The sequence below is a fragment of the Sander lucioperca genome, chromosome 13 (assembly GCF_008315115.2).
Source record: "Sander lucioperca isolate FBNREF2018 chromosome 13, SLUC_FBN_1.2, whole genome shotgun sequence".
Classification (NCBI taxonomy): Eukaryota; Metazoa; Chordata; class Actinopteri; order Perciformes; family Percidae; genus Sander; species Sander lucioperca.
The window spans coordinates 27916193-27936166 of NC_050185.1; the positions used below are offsets into that span (position 1 = coordinate 27916193).

At 40.6% G+C, this 19974-nt stretch overlaps 1 protein-coding gene across 1 annotated transcript in view; it reads right to left on the reverse strand.

The window, feature by feature from the left end:
• Positions 1-19974, reverse strand: part of LOC116056096 (polypeptide N-acetylgalactosaminyltransferase 10-like) — a 93528-nt gene that overhangs the window by 24609 nt on the left and 48945 nt on the right. Inside the window, exon 5 of the mRNA XM_031308222.2 lies at positions 1972-2157. Within this exon, the coding sequence (XP_031164082.1) occupies positions 1972-2157 (186 nt within the window). The remainder of the gene's footprint in view (positions 1-1971; positions 2158-19974) is intronic.

Here is a 19974-nt window from a genome sequence, read left to right on the forward strand (position 1 = left end):
CTTCAATCTGTGAGAGGACCTTTAGATTGAAGACATTATTTTAAAGAAAAGGGACATATGGTAAAATTAATGCTTTTTGCAAAAGTAAGAACATTTTAGGAAAGTAAAAAAAAAGAAAATTTTGAAAGATTTTTAATATGCATATTCTTTGGAAAAGTGAGGATATTTTGAGAAGAAACTGACAGCAGAAAAGATGGCGTATGGGACAACCATGATGGTCATCTGTATACAGGAAATTCAGTTGCAGGTGGAAGTGGTTACTCTTTGTGGTTTTTGTTAGGCAATGTACTGTATGTTACAACCCTTTCTCACTCCCAACTCGTAAAATACTGACGCTTGGTCAATGGTCCTCAGTGTCAGATACCGACGCATAAATTACCCTTAAGCGTCTGTATGGAACGCACGGGGCAGAGCAGCAGCTCGACTGCAGCAATGTAAGATGACGTAGTATTATGAGCGTCAACGGTAGCGAGTAGTATGAAAGACTGAAAATCCGCGTAAGAAGGTTGGTTGGGATGTTGGATGGGTCAAACAACACAAGACTTTCACCCAGGAGACCGGTGTTCATGTCCTGTTCTTGTCACTGAAACGTACATTTTGTAACCCCACCCACGATCTTTTCCTAAAACCTAACTTTCCAGTATTGTCCCGCATGTCAGTTAAAAGTACGTCCTGACGCAGAGCGTCAAAAAGTGATGTAAAGAGTCCCAACCAAGTGAGTCGAAAAATAATGCCAAAGGGCTGGACGCTAAAGGAAACTTTTTGCGTCAGTAACAAACACCAAAGGCACCCGACCAAGCGTCTCTTGTTGACGTGCTGGGAGTGAGAATGTGTTGGTATGTAAGAGGCGCACAAAGAAGAAGACATTAGGCTTAGGTTCAACTTTTATTAACTGAAACTAGGTTTTAAAACTGCCATTCTCTGTCGCTTTGTTCATTTCCATGAATCAAACTATTTAATACCCTGTGTGACAATGTAGCATAAGTTAGCTTAAGAAAGGCTCAAGCCTTAGCAGCTATTTGCTAGCTACAGCCAATGTATTTACCAATAATGTAGCTATCGCTAACTGTAACATTGTGGGCATAGACTGTTAATATTAATGGACAAAGCATCCGGTTCGGCGAAGTGCTGCAAATGCGGAAGTGCCTTAAACCTGCTTTCTATCTGAATTCCAGCAGGGGGAGACATGTGTAGTTGCAAAAGGAGGTCGGTTTCTGTAGAAGTCTATGAGAAAGTGAAACACTTCTCACTTGATTTATTACCTCAGTAAACATTTTCATAATAAGTTTATGGTCTCAATTGCTAGTTTTAAGTCTTCTGCAGTACAGAATGATGTTCATTTTTTGTATTATGGTCTTGGTGATTTTAAAATCGGCGATAAAGCAGGGGGTGTTTTAGGGCGTGGCTATGATGTGATTGCCAGTGAAAGTGTGTAACGTAACGTGGCTCCTCCCTCACTCCTCCCTCTCGTCTAAACTCATCACATCCTCAACCAGGATGGCTGCGTCCGTAACGCCAAACTCAACGACTCATAGCAGATCTCCACAAACCAATGGGTGACGTCACACATGCTCTGTCCATTAATATTATACAGTCTGTGGTTGTGGGTAATGAATTTGAGTCATTCCTTTATCTGAGGCTGTAACATGTAAGTCAAACTGCCCCTGTTTCTCTATGTTTTCATTAGACAGTGTACCAGAGACCTGACAGAGACCTGCGAAGGCTTCAGCCGGTTCAAATCTGTACAAGCCATGCTGATGTGAGTCTCGCTGTTTAAGGAATAAAGAATAAAGAATTTAGCAAATCATAAAAGGCCCCAAATGATATCTTCTTTTTCAAACTGCTGTGAATACATAGATACTAGCCAGTGAAATATGCAGTTCAGCTGGGTTGAGCTTTACATTGTTATGTGTCTGAACAGGAGTTTTGATGTAGCTAATAATTTACATGACAAGCGTTTGTGTTGCTCACCCAGCAGTGGAGGCAGCCAGTTGACGTTGGCCTCACAGTGGGAGTCCAGAAAGGTGATGACTTCTCCTTTAGCGGATCCGGCTCCCAGCAGACGAGTCCTGATCAGCCCCTCCCTCTTTTTGGTCCTCAGGATGCGAACCTTCGGCATCCGCATCATGTACTCCTCCAGCGACGCCTTTAGGTGCTCTGTACAGAGAGCAGCGGAGGAAGGAGGGGATAGGAAGAGGGGGGAATCATCAGTCACAATTTCCAGGGGCGATTAAGTTGGGTGGCACAGGGCGACCAATAAACAGTCAGGGGTGGCCCCGGGTGGTGACTGCTTACAAATATAGAAAACTATTTAGAAATATTGGATAGGATAGAACAACACAATGCTGCTACACATATCCCATTCATTATTAATTTCCCTTGTTTTCATTTTAAACAAATTGTATATCCAAAGACAATACACATTTTTCAATAGGCTCAGCTTGCCACTTTAAAAAAAAAAACAATTCCAGTGCTGGTTCCATGATATCAGAATTTTGGATAGTCATCATGGAAACATTGATTGGTCATGTGACAAGGGCTGGGAAAATTGGCAGCCAATGCAGTCAAGTGACAGAATCTGAAATCACAATCTGCTAGATTGACAGCACTCTAGCCCAATGGATTGAGAGGGTGGGGGGCAATAATATTTCGGGGGGGGGCGGTGCCGCCTCATGCCCCCCCTCCTAGCCCCGCCCCTGCCATGTTCAGCGCTGTCAAGAATTGATTGATTGAGGTCTCATCATTTGCTTTGTCCTAGCATTCCTTTTCTCTCAGCCTGACACATTTACCTCAATACTTTTCTTGGTTTCCCAGAATGCCCTTAAACAACCAACAGAGAAGAGACTTCCAATCAACCACATGGACATTAACATGGCCGGCAAAGACACTAAACAATGTATCTTTGTGCACTTTGTGTTTGTCCAAAATTTGTCTCTTCATGATGGACTTGGTTTTGTATGATTGTTTAACTACAGCACAACGTGTAAAGAAAAGAATGTGCTTCCAAAAGCTGGTACTAAGAATAGCAGCATATTTAAAAAAAAACTCAATCTGGAATAATTTTACTTTGATAAAATCAGTACTTTTTGTAGTTTTAAGGAATGTGTGAGGTGTACAGTATATGCATCCACCATAACTTGCAAGCACCTTAATTGATTAATTAATTAAACAAAAACACTTGGGAGTCATAGCATGCAACTATTTCCATGTCGAAGGACCAAAGCCAAATGATAATTTATTCGCAGTGCACTGCAATCTTTGCATTCTTATGAACGGTTTTGTAAGAATTGAAATTAGGTGACCGACGGCCGGTCATGTTACGCCGGCAACAGAGCTCTGCGAGATGTTGGTCGTATCAGCGGCAGTTGGTAGTTGGGTTTAGCCGACGGCTACAGAGCACGGTCAGCTGCAGGTTGTTTCGGACATTACAGTTGAGTTTACCTGACAAAAAGTGAGCGTCATGCAGAGATGTTCAGAAGTCATTTATTGGAAGTCCAAGTCAAGTCTCAAGTATTTGAGGGGAAAGTTCAAGTCAAGTCTCAAGTCTTTGAGGGGCAAGTTCAAGTCAAGTCTCAAGTCTTTTGCCACGAGTCCAAGTCAAGTCTCAAGTCTCTGGCCATCTGATCTGTCCCTAACACTGTATTGTTAAATCTTATGAATTCACAGCATGTCCTGTAGCTACCATCCGTACAGTACAGTATCAAAATCAGTTGTAAGATAACTTTATGGGGTCTACTTAACACATCCCTCTAGCCCTCGGACCTGGTGAAATCTTAACCTAAGTCTGTCACATCATATGGATAAAACTATAAAGATACAATTTGCCTGTTCCCAGCATTAGCACAACACTTTGCGATGGTTAGCTTGTTAAATGTGACGATATATGTTAAATGTAATGTCCCTTTACATTAGCAAGTGACTGACCCATCTGGGTGCGTTTTGAGATACCTGATGAAGTTTGATGTTGTTGATCCGGCATCATTTATCTTGGTGCCACACACCTTGCATGTAGCTGTTCGCTTACTGGCACTGTTTACCAAGTTATTGAAAGCAAGCAAACTCCACTCCCCCGGCTTGAAAGATCTGTGTTTTATGACCCAAACATCCACCCTGACCTCCTCCCTATGCGGTCCACAGCTTTTTTTATACAGCAGCAGTCAATGTGGTGCATACAGCAAAAAATACATGAAATACATACAAATTACAGTGCTTTACTTTTGGTAGCTATGTGCATGAATGGTTTATGAGAACAGCCTGACCAGGTCTGATCTTTGACATTTTAAAAAGCTGAAACTCTTTTTTTCTGCTTCTGTATATTACTGTGTTAAAATTACTTCCCTTTAACGTGTGTGTGAGTGTGTGTGTGTGTGTGTGTGTGTGTGTGTGTGTGTGTGTGTGTGTGTGTTTAGTTGTATTTACAGCATAGGTTGCAGTGCAGTGGTAACAGCAGTACCCTGTGATGGACAGGAAACCTGTCCAGGGTTTAACTTGCCTCTTCCCCACTGCATGCTGGCAGTTTGGGATAGGCTCCAGCCCTCTGCAACCCTGCACAAGATAAGCGGTTTAGAAAATAGATGGATGCTTATTGCAGTAGCAGTGAAGGACACATTTGGGATGGGAAACTTTTTAAACTTTCAACAAAAGTTGTACAGGTCCCTCAATGCCTTTACATAAGAAACCTCTCTCACACAGATTAATGGGAAATGACTTTTCTTCAGTTTTCTGAAGCCTGTGGGATTTTGACATTTTCAAGCACACGTAAAAGTTTGATTTTCTTACACTAAAATCTCATTTTTGAGGATGACAGTATGAGCCCTGCCTGCTCCCAGTGGGTTGAATAGAAATCATTTCTGAAGCAGTGAAAACATGAAATATAACTTTGACAGATTCTTTACAAAAAGTCACAGTGCTGCCTGTCGACAAGACAAGAAGAGAGCGAGACCCTGAGAAGATGAAAAGTTGACCTTTAACTTCATCCGTTGGAAACTGATCTTAGACCTAGACCACACGAACACGGGTATTTAAAAAAAAAAAAACATTAGCTTTTCTATGCTTTTTGGTGTGTGTTGATTTGTTCGGGTTGTAATGTCAGAGTGTGAGACGACATTTCTTGCATTTCTAAGATGTTTTTCAAAATTAGGCCCTATGTTCCCACATTTCCTTTTTCATAAATTTGTATCAGATTGTATCCCCCTAACCCTAACCCTAACCCTAATCCTAATTGGGGGCCTAATTTTAAGAAAAATCTTAGAAATGTGGGAACATAGGGTTGTCGGAACATAGGGCCTAATTTTCAGTGAAAAAAAAAATTTTTTAGAAATGTGGGAACATAGGGCTGTGGGACAATTGGGCTGTGGGGACATAGGGCTGACCCTGTGATGGCGCTAGCAGGACTTTTTAAATATTCACTTATTAATGTATAGCTACTCTAACATTGTATTGTGGAATGGAGGTGACAGAATGCTACAGATGTCACTGCTACAAAATCCACAACCCAGTCTCACGGCAGTTCATGAAATAGTCAGGTAAAATTGATTCGTGTACACGGACACGATTATCTCTTTTTTTCGTGACACTCAGCACGTTTTTTTAAAGGAATGTATTTCAATTGGAAGTATCTTTCGTGTTTACAGCACAAAAAAAAGTTGGCTAAATTCCGCAGACTTTTTTCATTCTGCATCACTGTTAATAAATCTACAGATTCCGTTTGGGTCTGGTGATTACAAACAGTGGGTGTGTAGCATCTGAACTGAGTGAGAAAGAAATACAGCAGCTATATATGTAACTCCGCCAATAATCATGCATTAGCTTTCAGAACTCAACTAACGCATTATGCTTCAAAAATCACATCTGTTCTTCCCTAGAGTCATAACTCGGTCAAACCAGCATGCACAGATATCATAGGAATAATGCTGGAATCAGTGCAACCTACTATTGAGCTAGCAGTGCATATTTGACGTGCGTCTAGGATAAAAATCTGTAAATCTGTTTGGACATCACTTAAAAAGGCGCTCCTTCAGATCTTGCTTTTTTTTCACCAATTAATAAAATTAAGACTTTTTCTTCAGCCAAAGTAATCCAGATGATGAAGTTTTCTGTGCCTCCGGGGTTTCAGTGCAAACTGGAAATGTTACTAGCTAATACAGCATACATTTTCATGGTGCAAACTAGTGAAAGATTTTCAGAAACTTTGTTTTTTTGTGTTGTTGTAAACTGGGAAAACTGAGATCCAAGGCTCAGTCCACACAAACATGGTCATTTTTTTAATTGTAGCTTTTTGGCCTTTTGTCCACACATAAACAGAGTTTTAGTTCACTGTAAATTGAGCTTTTGGTAAACTCAAGCCAGGGTGAAGACTTTTAGAAACTCTGTTTCACTGTTTCAGAGTTTTTGTCTTGTAACATCAGACTCTGAGCCGTTATCTCCTTTTATTATTAAACGTTATTATTATATCTGCTTTTTTGAGCATCAGTTTTTTTTATTTGTTTAAAATCTGCCGAAAATCTGCGAATAATGCAGTCTTCTGCGTCTGCAGATTCCGTCTGGTAATCACACATTTAGAGTTAGAGTTTTGAGCCAAAAAAGAACGTTGTGCACACGAGTGCTTTTAGCTCCAGTAGAAGAACTAATCTCCCTTCAAACTACCACGCCCAAACCAAATATCTTATCAACATTCTCGTATACTGGGCATGCGCGTGCCGGGGTAAACAGGAGGCAGCGTGTATACTCCGCCCGTTGCTGGTGGTTTGCCATGGTAGCGTTAGTAGCTTAATCTCAGAGAACGAGACATCATGACCCAATCAGCTGGCAAAACATTGGTTTCAGTGTCGGTGTTGCCAAAGGTCTCCGTTTGCGGCTGTTGAGACTGCAACACAACCCCACAGGTTCCAAACCAAAATGGGTCAGAAGTGTTTTCAAATGTCTCCAGTTTAGGGGTTCGGAAATGCCAGAGCAGTGTGAATTCGAGGTGTAAACGTAGCAAAAGATATTCATTTTTAAACCAAAACCTAGCAATGTAAATGTAGCAGGTTTAGCGTTGGACACTACACAAGGCCTCACAGCAGCAATCAGTTCTTGAAATAACCAATCCAACCTCAACTTTTAGGTTTAATGTTTGTGATGCTGTTTAATGCCATTATTCTCTTTTTGATTTTATCTCTTACCATCTTCCTCTATGTCGCCCCATCAGAAACAAATCCCAAATCCAATCCCTCCATCTTTTCATCCCCCAGTTTTCAGATGTATGTGATGCTTTGTCTCTCCTCTACATATTCTCTGCATCCTGTGAAGGTCAGCCATCTTTATTTGTTGTTGCTTTGTTTATTGTGTTACACAGCAGCTGACCTACATGCTGTAAAGAGTGACATTGCAACAAGGGGGAAAGGGGTCTGTGAGGTCGGCGCCAAGCTGCACCGAAAAGGCAAGCCGTCCTCCCTGTATGCTCGTGCAATATACCCATTAAAAACTAACCATTACGAGCCTGACTCTGGCTCTTTATAAACGCTCACCCTACACAAAGTGACGCTTACATCATCCTGTAAATGACAGGAAGCGAGGCAAAATTAATCAACAAACATTCGCCCCGCGTGTGAGGACAGCTTGTGCGGGGAGAGGTGAGGGAGAAAGATCGGAGCATTTAATTATGATTGGTTAATTTTGGCTGAATTACTTGGAATACTGCTCATACTGTTTACCAAAAGCAAGGAGGCAATTAATCACGCTAATGAGCGCAAGCTGATGTCGGCAAACACATTAGTCTTTATTAAAATGTGAAGCGGAGGAGATTGGAGGGCTGAGGCGTTGTGGATGTCGGGGTCATTTCATAGTGCAGAGCGGAGGGATGAATCGCTCATCTCACACCGGCTTGGCAATAAGAATCCAGGGCATTTATTCAGCACAAACCTGAACTCCCAGCATGCCATCCATCTCTTTCTGTTTTGCTACCTCCTGTGGACGGTGCTGTAGCTGCCCAGCCTTCTTTCATCTGCTCGCATGGGGCCGTACTCAAACATGAATTAGCGCCTCAGGCACTTGTCAAAGTGTCTGTGTGCATTTAAAATGTCATTGATAAAATGTGTTTTTTTTAGCTTGGGCCTGTCTCACTTTGATGCATGTCCCGTGAACTGAAATCACACCCGGTGCCCGGAGTGTTTAAAGTAAAGAGTAGATAGTCAATTCTGGACTTTCACTACAACACAAACAACTTAACTTCAAAATGCCCCTCTTAGCATGTTCTACTTGTGTGGACTCGTAATATATCATTCTTAGTGTAAATAAAAAATCAGCTAGTGAGCTAATGTGACTTAATTTCTTTCCAATGCAACTTCATTTTGTGTAGGAAACACTCTCTTTTGGTTTCCAGTTAAAAAAATAAAATTTAAATGCAATACTTAAAGTGTGAATGATGTTCTTCAGTTTTTGTGTGTGTGTGTGTGTGTGTGTGTGTGTGTGTGTGTGTGTGTGTGTGTGTGTGTGTGTGTGTGTGTGTGTGTGTACCTCTTACCAACCTATCCAACAGTAGACTGTAGACGCCATCGTTACACATTAACCAACAGGGGTCTTCTCGCCAACAGAGGACATTTTGGAAGTCCCCTGTTGGTCATGCTTTAAATCATGCTTAAATCATGTCTATGCAAAATGCCCCTTTTAGCATGTTATACTTGTGTGGACTCGTAATGTCCTTCTTAACGTGAATACAAAATGAATAAATAGATTTTTTTTAAATTAGCGAATATGACTTCTTTTATTACCAATACAACACTCTTTTGGTTTCCAGTTGCAAAAAATGTGTGATTAGGTTCTTAAGTGTGTGTGTGTGTGTGTGTGTGTGTCTGTGTCTGTCTAACCAAAAGGGGACTTCTGGCCAACAGGGGACATTTTGGAGATCCCCTGTTGGTCATGCTTTAAATCATGCTAAAATTATTTATAAAAGCCTTGTTTTTTGTTTTTTTTTACTTTAGAGAGAGGGGGGACTTGCAGATGTGTCAGTGTTAAATCCTTATTCCAAATCTATGAGGCACTGTGGGCTTCCTGCATGAAATGAACACAAGGACATAGGTGCCCACACATACATTTCCACCACAAATACCACCAGCAAAACCCCTCCTAATGCATTTTTAAGAAATTGAATTAGCGTTGAGACACTGTGGATCCAGTATGGCTCTGAGCTCTGTTTCCAGGGTGGTGGATTAATCCCAAAATGCTCTGGCACGCCACCAAGGACTGAAGCCTGGAGCTGCTCCTTTATCTTCTCAGCAAAATATTCCAATGCCCTTGTGAACTCCATCCCACTCTTCAATTTTCTTCCTGCCCTAGTTTGAATTTTTGCTTCCATCATTAAAAAAAGGGTTCTCAAGGTTTCTACTGAGCTGATCTGATGTGTGCTGAACGCACGAGTTGTGCCACCTACCTGGAAAGTATCAAACATCAGACCTAAAACCACGCTGACCCTGAATATCTCATAATATTAGCTCTATTACAGTTTCACTGAGAGATTTTAGCTATGCTAAGTCTTAGTGCACATCATACTCCAGAGTTCAGACCGTAAAAGATGATTAAATCCCTATTGTTTGCGGTTTTCTAAATATAAACTCTTTCTAAAACTGTACATCAAATAAATATGCATGAGCAAAACAGAGCAAAAACAATGAACTGTAGAGGAAGAAATATTTTTTTTTACAGTTTACTTCCGACTAGGGATGTCCCGATGAGCTTTTTTGGCCACCGATCCCGATCTGTTTTTTAAAACATTAAATATCTGCTTTTACCGATACTTGCATTTGCCTAGATAATAGAGCTGCACTCTGTTTTTGTTTACAAAAAATAACTGAGTAAACAAAGTAACTAAAAGATGTCTCCAGCTTAATATATTTAAAGCAACACTAGGTAACTTTTCCCTTTGTAATGTACTGGACAATTCCACTTCCAACCTGTAGGGGGACCGGAGCGGGAAAAGTTATCTAGTGTTACTTTAACTTGTGTAGCTAGCATTCTTGTAAAACTCACTTATAAAATGCTGCAAATTGTGCTCAGCTGACATAAATGATCAGAGTAAGGTGACTGCCGATCCCCGAATCACTTAAAAAATGCCCATATCGGTTTTGATCCTATACTTGCGATCGGGTTATACCTACTTCCTACTACTGTTGGAGTGAGGAGTTGAACCTGCAACTTGAGTGTTTTCATTCAAGCCTAATTCACTGATAAAGACGTCTTTGTATGACTTTGTTCACTGAGAACTGTTAGTGTAGAAGTGTATCTAAAATGCAGAGGCCAAGAAATACATCGTTGAAGCTACATAAGATGTTTACTTTGTCCTCACAGAGTAAACGTGACTCATCTGGTCCTCTCCTCTTTAGAAAGAATGATGAATTGATCAGCTCCCCCCAATGGCTCAACATCTCGAAATGGCAACACTTAATTAGCTTCTTTGTCCTCTGTTGTCTTGTCTCCCTCTCAGCCTCTTCATATCACTCTCTCCCTCGTCTCTCTGTTACACTTCACTGAGCAGCATTACCTCATTATCTCCCTACAGCCATAATCACACACATACACACACACACACACAGATACACACACACACTGACATGAATGAATAAACAAGCCAAAATTTGTTCAGTCTTTCTGCATTGCTACCTCTCTCTCCCTTCGTATTCGCCTCCGTCGCTTCCTGTCCCTCATTGAACAAATCGTCGTCTATCTCCTCATCAACGCCGGATCCTCTCTCCACCCCTCCATCCTCTCTCCACCCTTCCATCATGCAGATGGTTAGGCTGCTGGTGTTGATAAGACTCTTTGAAGTAGATCTACACTGCTGACAGTAGCTTTCTCTGGCAGCCAATGTAACTTAGTCATTAATAAAATGAAATCAGTCCATTAAGGACACATCAGAAACTGCGTTTGTTTATTTTAACGCAAGCCCCTAGCAGATCCTACAGTGTACGCCTGTTAATGGGATTGGCTAAAGGATAGTGATGTCAGTTGGGCAATAGGTCAGTTCATCCAACAATCACAAACACTTTACTCCATGCGAGTTTCTGTATCTTGGTTAGGGGTGGGCAATATATCGATATTATATCGATATCGATATATGAGACTAGATATTGTCTTACATTTTGGATATCGTAATATGACACAAGTTTTGTCTTTTCCTGGTTTTAAAGGCTACATTACTGTAAAGTGATGTAATTATCTGAACTTACCAGACTATTCGAGCTGTGTTATTACATCCACATAACTGATGATTGTTTATCAGAAATATCAATGTGTACATTTTTTGTGAAAGCACCAATAGTCAACTCTACAATATAGTTGCAATATCCTTATCGATGTATTTGGTAAAAAAAAATATATTTATTTAATATAAAAAATATATTTTATTTAATATATTATTTTTTATTTAATATAAAAAATATATTTTATCCATATCGCCCAGCTCTAATCTTGGTCGGATTGTCATGGAACTTCCCGTGAATATTCATGATGAGGCAACTGCCTACCTTTCATCTACCACAACCACCAGGTCAACATTTCTCCTTTATCAAAAATGTTGGTCTTTGACTAAATATCATCAAAATTGTACATGAAACTTTCCGCAGATATTCTTGGTCTCCAGAGGATGTATCCCAATGGTTTTGGTGATTTCATTACCTTTCCTTGAGGGCCACCATCAAGCCAAAAGTTCCAATTGCACCTACAAAATTTCACAATGTAATGTTTGTCCCCAGAACATGAACCCTTTACATTTTCAGCCCAGTCACATGGCAGTTCGTGAAATGGTGATGTTATTTAATCTATTGATTCGTGTACAGGGACACGTTTTTCTGTTTTTTTCGTGTTAGTGAGTGGGAAGCATATTACGTGATAACAGCACGATTATGGTAGCGAGTAGTATTGAAAAGCCGAAAATCCACGTAAGGAGGTTGGTTGGGTTGGTGGATGGATCAAACAATACAGGACTTTCACCCCGGAGACCGGGGACTGCGTGTGGTAGTTCCTTTCCGCATTCTTGTTCTCCTAACCACAACCTTTCCCCGTCTTTCTTTTCCTAACCACAACCGTCCTGTTGTTGTAGCGCGTTCCGTTGCTGTCGCCGTTGTTGTCACCGTTGTTGTCGCCGTTGTTGTCGCCATTGTTGTCAACGGCATTTAATTTCCCCGTTGTTGCCCCCCAGAGACCGCGGATCGTGTCCCGGCGGCCGTTGTAGTCACCGTCTACCGCGTGTGGTGTCTCCGTTTTTGCGTCCCCGTTTTTGCATCCCCCAGAGCAGGCCAGTGTCATGGCAGTTGTCGCCGGCGTGCAGCGTTTAATTTCCCCGTTGTTGTGTCCCCCAGAGACCGCGGATCATGTTTTCACCATCTTCCCCAGCTGCAGCCCAGTCGCATGGCAGTTCGTGAAATGGTAACGTTCCAATTTCGTGGTGACCACCACGAAATAATGCAGAAAATCTTTTTCCTGTACACGAATCAATAGCTCAAAATAACGTGACCATTTCACGAACTGCCGTGAGACCGGGTTGACATTTTAGACACTCCTTGAGCTTTTCTCTAGAGCCCAACTCAGACCAAACTTTCAACTGGGCACATGGCATATCTGATAATCTAATAAACATTATGCATTGAAATTCACTTAAAACACAGAATGAATCCTTTGGTTCAAATAAGCTTTAGTAACACCATCAGTAATATGATCATTTTAGCCAAACTAAGTCTATAAGAATATCTAAATAATCACTATGTTGTTGATTATTTCAGTCTGGTTACTTTGAGGATGATCCTCTTCACTCTCAAGATGAACAGTTTGGAATGCAACGATCATAAAATGAAGCCAACAGGTTTATGGAAATAATCCTGTCATGTTTATATCTTAGGTAGGACTTGTTTGTTATTCTGTGTAATGTTAGTAGCTATCAATACAGAAAGAAATGCACTAACAGAAAAAATAAATTAAAAAAAAAACGTAGTGAACCAGTACATAAAAGAACGAGCTCATGAAGGACTTTTTAAAAGCTAAACCCACATGGATACAACACAAGAAATGTTACTTTGAAGCCTCTTAAACTAAGATCAATACAGACACTCAGGAAAAATTGTCTGAGGCATTGCAGACATCTGACAAACACATCTCAGCACTCAGAGAGTAAATGCATGGCAGTAAACAGCAACATTACTGTCTCCTTGATCTCATGGTCATTCTGACAGAGACAGTAGCATTGTTGTAGCAGTTTCATTTTAAATTTTTCATTGTATAAATGGCTCTTGCCTTTTCACTACTTTAGTCTCATCATAAGAGCAAATAAGAGCAGGTGCAGAAATGTCTCTGGATTCAATCCACAAGTAGCTGTGGTTGGCAGCACTGGCAGAGGTTACAATCATTTTCCTTCTGAATATAACGCTAATCTTTTTGCCTCCACAATGTGAGACATATTTCTGCACAATTAGCAGTAGACCCCATGGTGGCTCCAGGTTGGAGGCTGTGTTGATGCCTGCTGGGAGCCGTGCTGTCTGACCGCCAAACCGCTTCCACATCTGACTGGAAATATATCAAAAGTCACTCTGCATAAGAGCAGCGTACAGGCAACTACTTATTTGATTTGAAGTATCGCAGCCATTTGCTCAACTGATCCCATCGGAGAGTGGAAAATAGTAAAGTAATTGGGTGATCAATCTGCCAATGGCAGGTTTCCATCATAGGGTAGCTACGCAGTGTGCCACCATGGCCCCACTGAGTAAGTACAGGCTCTGTTACTGGCTGTGATTAAAAGACACAAGTATTTTTCATTCTGAATAACATTCAATGTTACTGACAAATGCAACAAAATAATGGAATGAAGTGTCCTTTTACGGCCTCTGAATTAAGAGTTTTCACCTAAATCTAACACCATAGTCAAAAAAGATTAAACATTCGACACAGTTATTGTTTTAACTGTGGTGCTTTCCACTTAAGCAACTGTTTGATCAGTGTACAGTACTGTTGGAGATTTGAAAATAATAAATAAATACATTTGAAAATATGACTACATCTAAGTTTCCAACCAAGCTGCCTTTTAAACTGTAGTTTAAAAAATGCCTTAACAATACATAAAAAAATTGGAAAGAGCACCGCTAAATGTTCCATTTGTGAACGCACAATTGAGGAGAAGTCTAAGCAAACATCAAACTTCAACAGACATCTGTCAGTCTTTAGTGTCCCAGACTTGGATTTAGACTCTTCGGCATGGTGACTCGACTCGGACTCAAACACTGGGGACTCGAGCCTTGACTTGCACTCCACAGTTGGTGACTCGACTACAACACTACCAGGGACCAATACCAACTGCTATTGCTCACACAAACAAACTCACTTCACAACCTTGAAACCCCACTGTGACATGGCCAAGGGAAATTAATGACTAACACCTTTCCCTGCATCATTAAGTCCTGTCAGCCTCGTGAACAAAGCTGTGCCAGTAGACTCAGGCTGTGGTGGTACTGGCCAGTTCCCAGGTGTCAAGGTGTGAATATGTACAATGCTCTCTAGCACCTATAGCTGTAAAAAATATTGTTTTCATCAACTTGACTTCATTAATAAACTACAAACAGTCCCAAAGTAAGTGCTTATGTGCTATAAAAAAAATGTGATAATGTGGTGGTGGTGTGTCTGAAGGAAAACTAATTAACAACAGCATACAACAAATGCAGCTGAATTTAGTGTAACATAATTTGCAGATATTTTCAGTATGAAAATGTTTTAACATGATTATAAAAATGAGAATTTTGGTGGCAATGTGTTATCCTTCTCGGAGAACGGCAGCTGTATTCCTAACAGTTGATTCCAACAGCAACCCGGTTTCAATGTGAAAGCAGGGAAACTTGTGAACTACCTCTGCAACAAAATTCACGTCTCCTTTCTATTCGTATACTCAGTATGTGTATATGGCAGTATGAATATGGCTATACTGTAAACAGCTTGTCACTAGCATGGTAAACTGTTTACCTACACGCAACTATGTTTTCTACATTTGGTTGCAAACAACACATTTAGACATCAAACTGCATTATAGCGGCAAATGGGAGCTGAGTATTTGGCCTTTTCACTAAATAGAACATATGGCTATGTAGTAACAGTCAGTGTTGTAGTACTCGAGATCGGAGGTCTTGTCTCGGAATCGACCACATTTTTATTCAGTCTTGTCTTGGTCTCAGATGAAGAGAAGTCTTGATTTTATTTCAAGATCGGTCAAGACCACAACTGCAGGGATATCAGTATTGCTAAGTGCTGGACGGAGAAACTGTGCCTCTGCAAAATATCCTCTGGAAGGAACTTGTTTTGGTGGAACATGTGTACATTCAAAGGCTGTTTTAGTCGTGCAACAGAAAACTCAGATTGGACAGAGTCTAGCTAATTACCAAGGGAAAACAATGGCCATTTGCAACTTACTGAACAAAGGGAGTGACACGTTTCTATGGATGTTTTGGTACTCTTTCCCTTTAAAAATGGGTCCCAATTGGAAGATATTGTAACTGCTGGAAAACCAAGCTGACTACAGCTGCTGCCCCATTTCAAGAGTGGGTGATTATTTGATACGTAGTCACTGGTTTTTGGTGGAGTATTGACTTTGACTGGTTGACTTTTGGTGCTTTCACAAAAAATGTACACAATGGGATTTTAGATGAAAAATCATAAATAATGTAGATATAATGACTAAGTGGTTAAAGGCAAATAATAAAACTTGGTGAAATTAGATAATGACATCGCTTTACTGTAATGCAGCCTTTAAAACCATGAAAAGGAAACGCTTGTGTCATTTCACGATATTACCTATCCAAAATTCAATACTATATTTAGTCTTATATATCAATGTCGATATAATATCGATATATATTGCCCAGCCATATTTGACAGTATGAGTACTGCGGTGACTGATCTGTCTAGCGGATCGATGAGTCAGATTTAGGAGCCTTGTTGATCTGATCCCAAGAAAAGCTGATATGATGGAACGTATGATGCTCCAGCATGCAGGCACATACTCTAATGCACGCACTCTTACATACGGCGTTCCTTCTCCTCAAATTCCACGCACAACTTTCTCTTCCTTGATGTGGAGAGGAGGGAGGCAGCTTTCTATTTTTTTCTGTTTCTGTATGTGATAAGTTACAGTTACTTTCCCTGCCCTGTGTGGCCATAAATCCGTGAAATGACTTAGACTCCACCAGCAGAATTCATTGCTCATGCTCATCCACCAATGCTAAGCTGTCAGACACACAGGCACGCAAACGCACGGCCATTTACCCAGTGTGTCTGTCTTTACACAGCAGGAAAGCAATGGGTTATTACTGTATTATTATAATGACATTAGTAGAGTTAGGCGACATAATCATATATGGCAATCATTTTGACTCAATACCTTTACTTATTTGCTAATTTGATTATATTAGGGTTAAGTGTTAATCCGCTTTACAGGGCTAACACTTCATATGATATTAATTTAAAAAAGAAGTAGAAGAAAAGCATTGTGACATGGAAAAAGCGAGGCTTGGACCCAAATGCAGAGTTAAGAATTTATTTAACAAAATCAACAACAAAAAGTGTCCAGAGGTTGGCAGGCAAAAACTTACAACAAAAGTAATCCACAAGGCAAGCAGGCCAGGAAGCAAAACCACAAGAGTAAGACAGAACCAAGGACGAATACATCCACAGGCAAGAAAAGACACGACAAAACGCTAGAAACTGAATCCAAGACAAATACCTACAATACCATACACCGACAATGATCCAACAAGCGACAAAGACAGCACAGAGACTAAATACACAGGGTAACGAGGTAGAACAAGGGACAGGAGACACAAGGACTCAGTAACAGGTGAAACACATCAGGGCGGGGCAGACAATCAGACAGGAGGGAAAACACAAGGCAGGAAGTAAAACAAGACAAGGGAGAAAACAGAGACTACAAAATAAAACAGGAAACAGAAACATACACAACCATGACACATTGGTTGTTTATTAACTCTATATGATCAAATCTGGAGAGTGCATTCAGTATCTGCATGCCCAAGAGGTTCCTTTCATTTTTAGAGTCTGACCAAAACCCTGTTAAATTAGTAGTGTAATAGCTTTCAAGAGTACTGTAAAGATAATTTCAATGAGAAGAGTGCATATAACTTAAGTAAAATATTGACAAATCAAATGCGATTCTAGCCATACTTTTTTGCTGCTCTTTTGGAGGAAATTACTAAATGACAGATGGACCGATCCAGTGTATAGCGTTTATGAAGCCAATGGCAAAGGTTTATCTCTGACTTTAAATAAAGTACTTTGCATGTGAGGTTTATCTCTGACTTCGAGGTCAGGTTATCCCCCAGTTTCCAAAGTGGATGAAATAGAGAAAGGTGCTATTTCAGTCTTGGCAGCACACTATACTCATACTGTGATATCAAATCTGAAAATGGCATGTTAAGGAAAATCTTTATCAATAGGTTTCGGTATGGGGTTTAAATTAAAATATTTTACCATTTCTAGGGCTTCATTTTGTTTTGTATACAGTGGAGGGGCGAAGAAATGAGATATGAAAGAGCTGTTGTCAACTCTAATAGCAAGACTCGCTCACTGTCTGTAGCTCAGTGTCACGCTCGAGCTGCTGACTGTAAATCAGAGCTGTCTGCTGGTCAGATGTGGTAACAGAGAGAGGCAGAGCCAGGGATAAACACAGAGGCCGAGACTGAACGGTGGTGGTCACTCTCCCCTGACGTAGTAAGGTGTAGGTATGGGGAGTGGGGAGTGGTTAGGGTTAGGGTTAGGGTAAGAATACCAGGGTAAGCCAATTAGAGGCGGAATAAAGCACAATAAGATAAGATAATTTAAGATAAGCCTTTATTGTCTCCTATAGGAGAAATTTGCCTTGGGCATTCAAGAGAAACGAATGGCGACACATCGCACATATAAGGCGGACCAAACCGCCCGCCCACTGAAGTGGTTTACTGCGCCAGAAATCAGCTGTTCTTATCATATTTAATGTGTATGAGAGTGTGCTCCTAGCGTACTTTTATCATATCATAATGTAATCAAGTAAACAAAAGTAAAAGTAAACAAGATCATGATCAAATATTTGACTTAAGCGTTTTGTAAGAGAGAGAGAGAGAGAGAGAGAGAGAGAGAGAGAGAGAGAGAGAGAGAGAGAGAGAGAGAGAGGGGGATGCGCTCAGAGCTGACATCTGTCAGCGAGGCTGTACAGCTATATGTATAACATGATTTTTCTGTGTGCCATGTAAACATTATATCCCAAATATGACCAAAAATGGGATAAGCCACATAACCGAAATATTGATGTCAATGTTAACACATGATTCAAACTAGATGCTAGCTCCCTCCGTGGGTTTAGCGATACTCAGCGTCCATAGCAACCAGTTTATCTAAGGATTGAGTTATAAAAATGGACATTGTGATTAATAGCGGATGGATTGTTGGTGAAATAACATATAATTAATTGGAAAAGTATTACTGTGAACAGATCAGAGAGCACAACAGAGCTGCTGTCGGCTGCTGCTCCTGTGCGCATTTACATATTATTATCATTAAATGCGTACAGGACTACGGCTGCCAGTGCCACTGTTTGGACATACTGGAGCATGTCTAGGGATTTGCTGGGGATCCCAGACAAGACTCCATTGCAGTAGTCCAAAGGGGTGGTAATAAAAGCATGAATGGGGGATTCTGCCATGGAGTCAGAGAGTGATGACCAGACTCTGGAGATGTTTTTAAGGTGAAAAAAAGGCAGATTTGGTGATGGATTTGTCATGGTGAACTGGCCTCAACTGAAACCTCTAATCAAAGGAAATGTGAAGAAAGTGTATAAAAATAATCCCTAGACGTAGGGAGATAGTGTAGTGAAGGGGGTTTTATTATTTGCAGGGGGTAATTTCATGGAAATCTTCTTCTAAGTGGAAAACAGTTAGGCCTACATTTTGATAATTTGAAAAGGCGAGAAAAGCCCTATTCCAACTCTTTATAGCACCGAATAAGCTTAATTACACAATCTCTAGTCCTCAAGTAACTATAAAAGAAACTGGTTTGAGAATCTAATCATAAACAAGGACAGGATATGGAATCAGGAAATGGAATTGATGCAAGATAAACGATAATCATGGAACTTTATTCCCCCCCGTACATTCTCCTTGATAAGTTGAGTGAGAAAAAATATAAAGCATAAGCAAACCATTTTCTGGAATAAGACTTATCTGCTCTAAACTAAATGGAACTGTTACACGAGAAAAAAGGCAAAGAGTTTGTAAAAGTCCATCATGCTTAACTAAAGTTAGATTTGTAATAATTAATTTATACTTTAATTACAATGTTTTAAATCTGTTATTATACACATTACACGCAGGCCTGAATTACACACACATGCTCAGTAACCATACATGCACTAATGGAGAGATGTCAGAGTGAGGGGGAGCTGTAGCTGTCAATGGACAGGCGCCCAGAGCAGTTGAGGGTTCTGTGCCTTGCTCAAGAGTCCTCAAGAGTGCTGTCCAGTGCAGTCTACCACCATGCTTTCGTCTATGTCGTATGGGGACTTGAACCAGCGACCTTCAGGTTCCCAACCCAACACCCTTCAGATGGAGCTACTGCCACCCCATGACAGATCTTTAACACAGGAGTTTTAATTCCAAACTATTTTAAAATGCGGCTTCCTTCACACTTTTGTAAAGTAACTGTAAATAAACAGGGGAATCCAGTTATACCATCGGTAACAAAAATGATACACAATCAACAATCATCTGAAGTGCGGAGCACAGCAACATGACCTCATTGGGTTCAAAACATCTCACCAAACAGTCCCTCCAGAAAAACGTGATTATGCATTCGCATAATGCAATGCATAATCAGCCAAAGTCCGCATATTTATGCCGCACTTTCGCCGCATAAATTTCCGATTTCCGCGCAAAATATGCAGGCCTTGCATGATTTCATAATCCCCACATTTTCGTTGCAAAA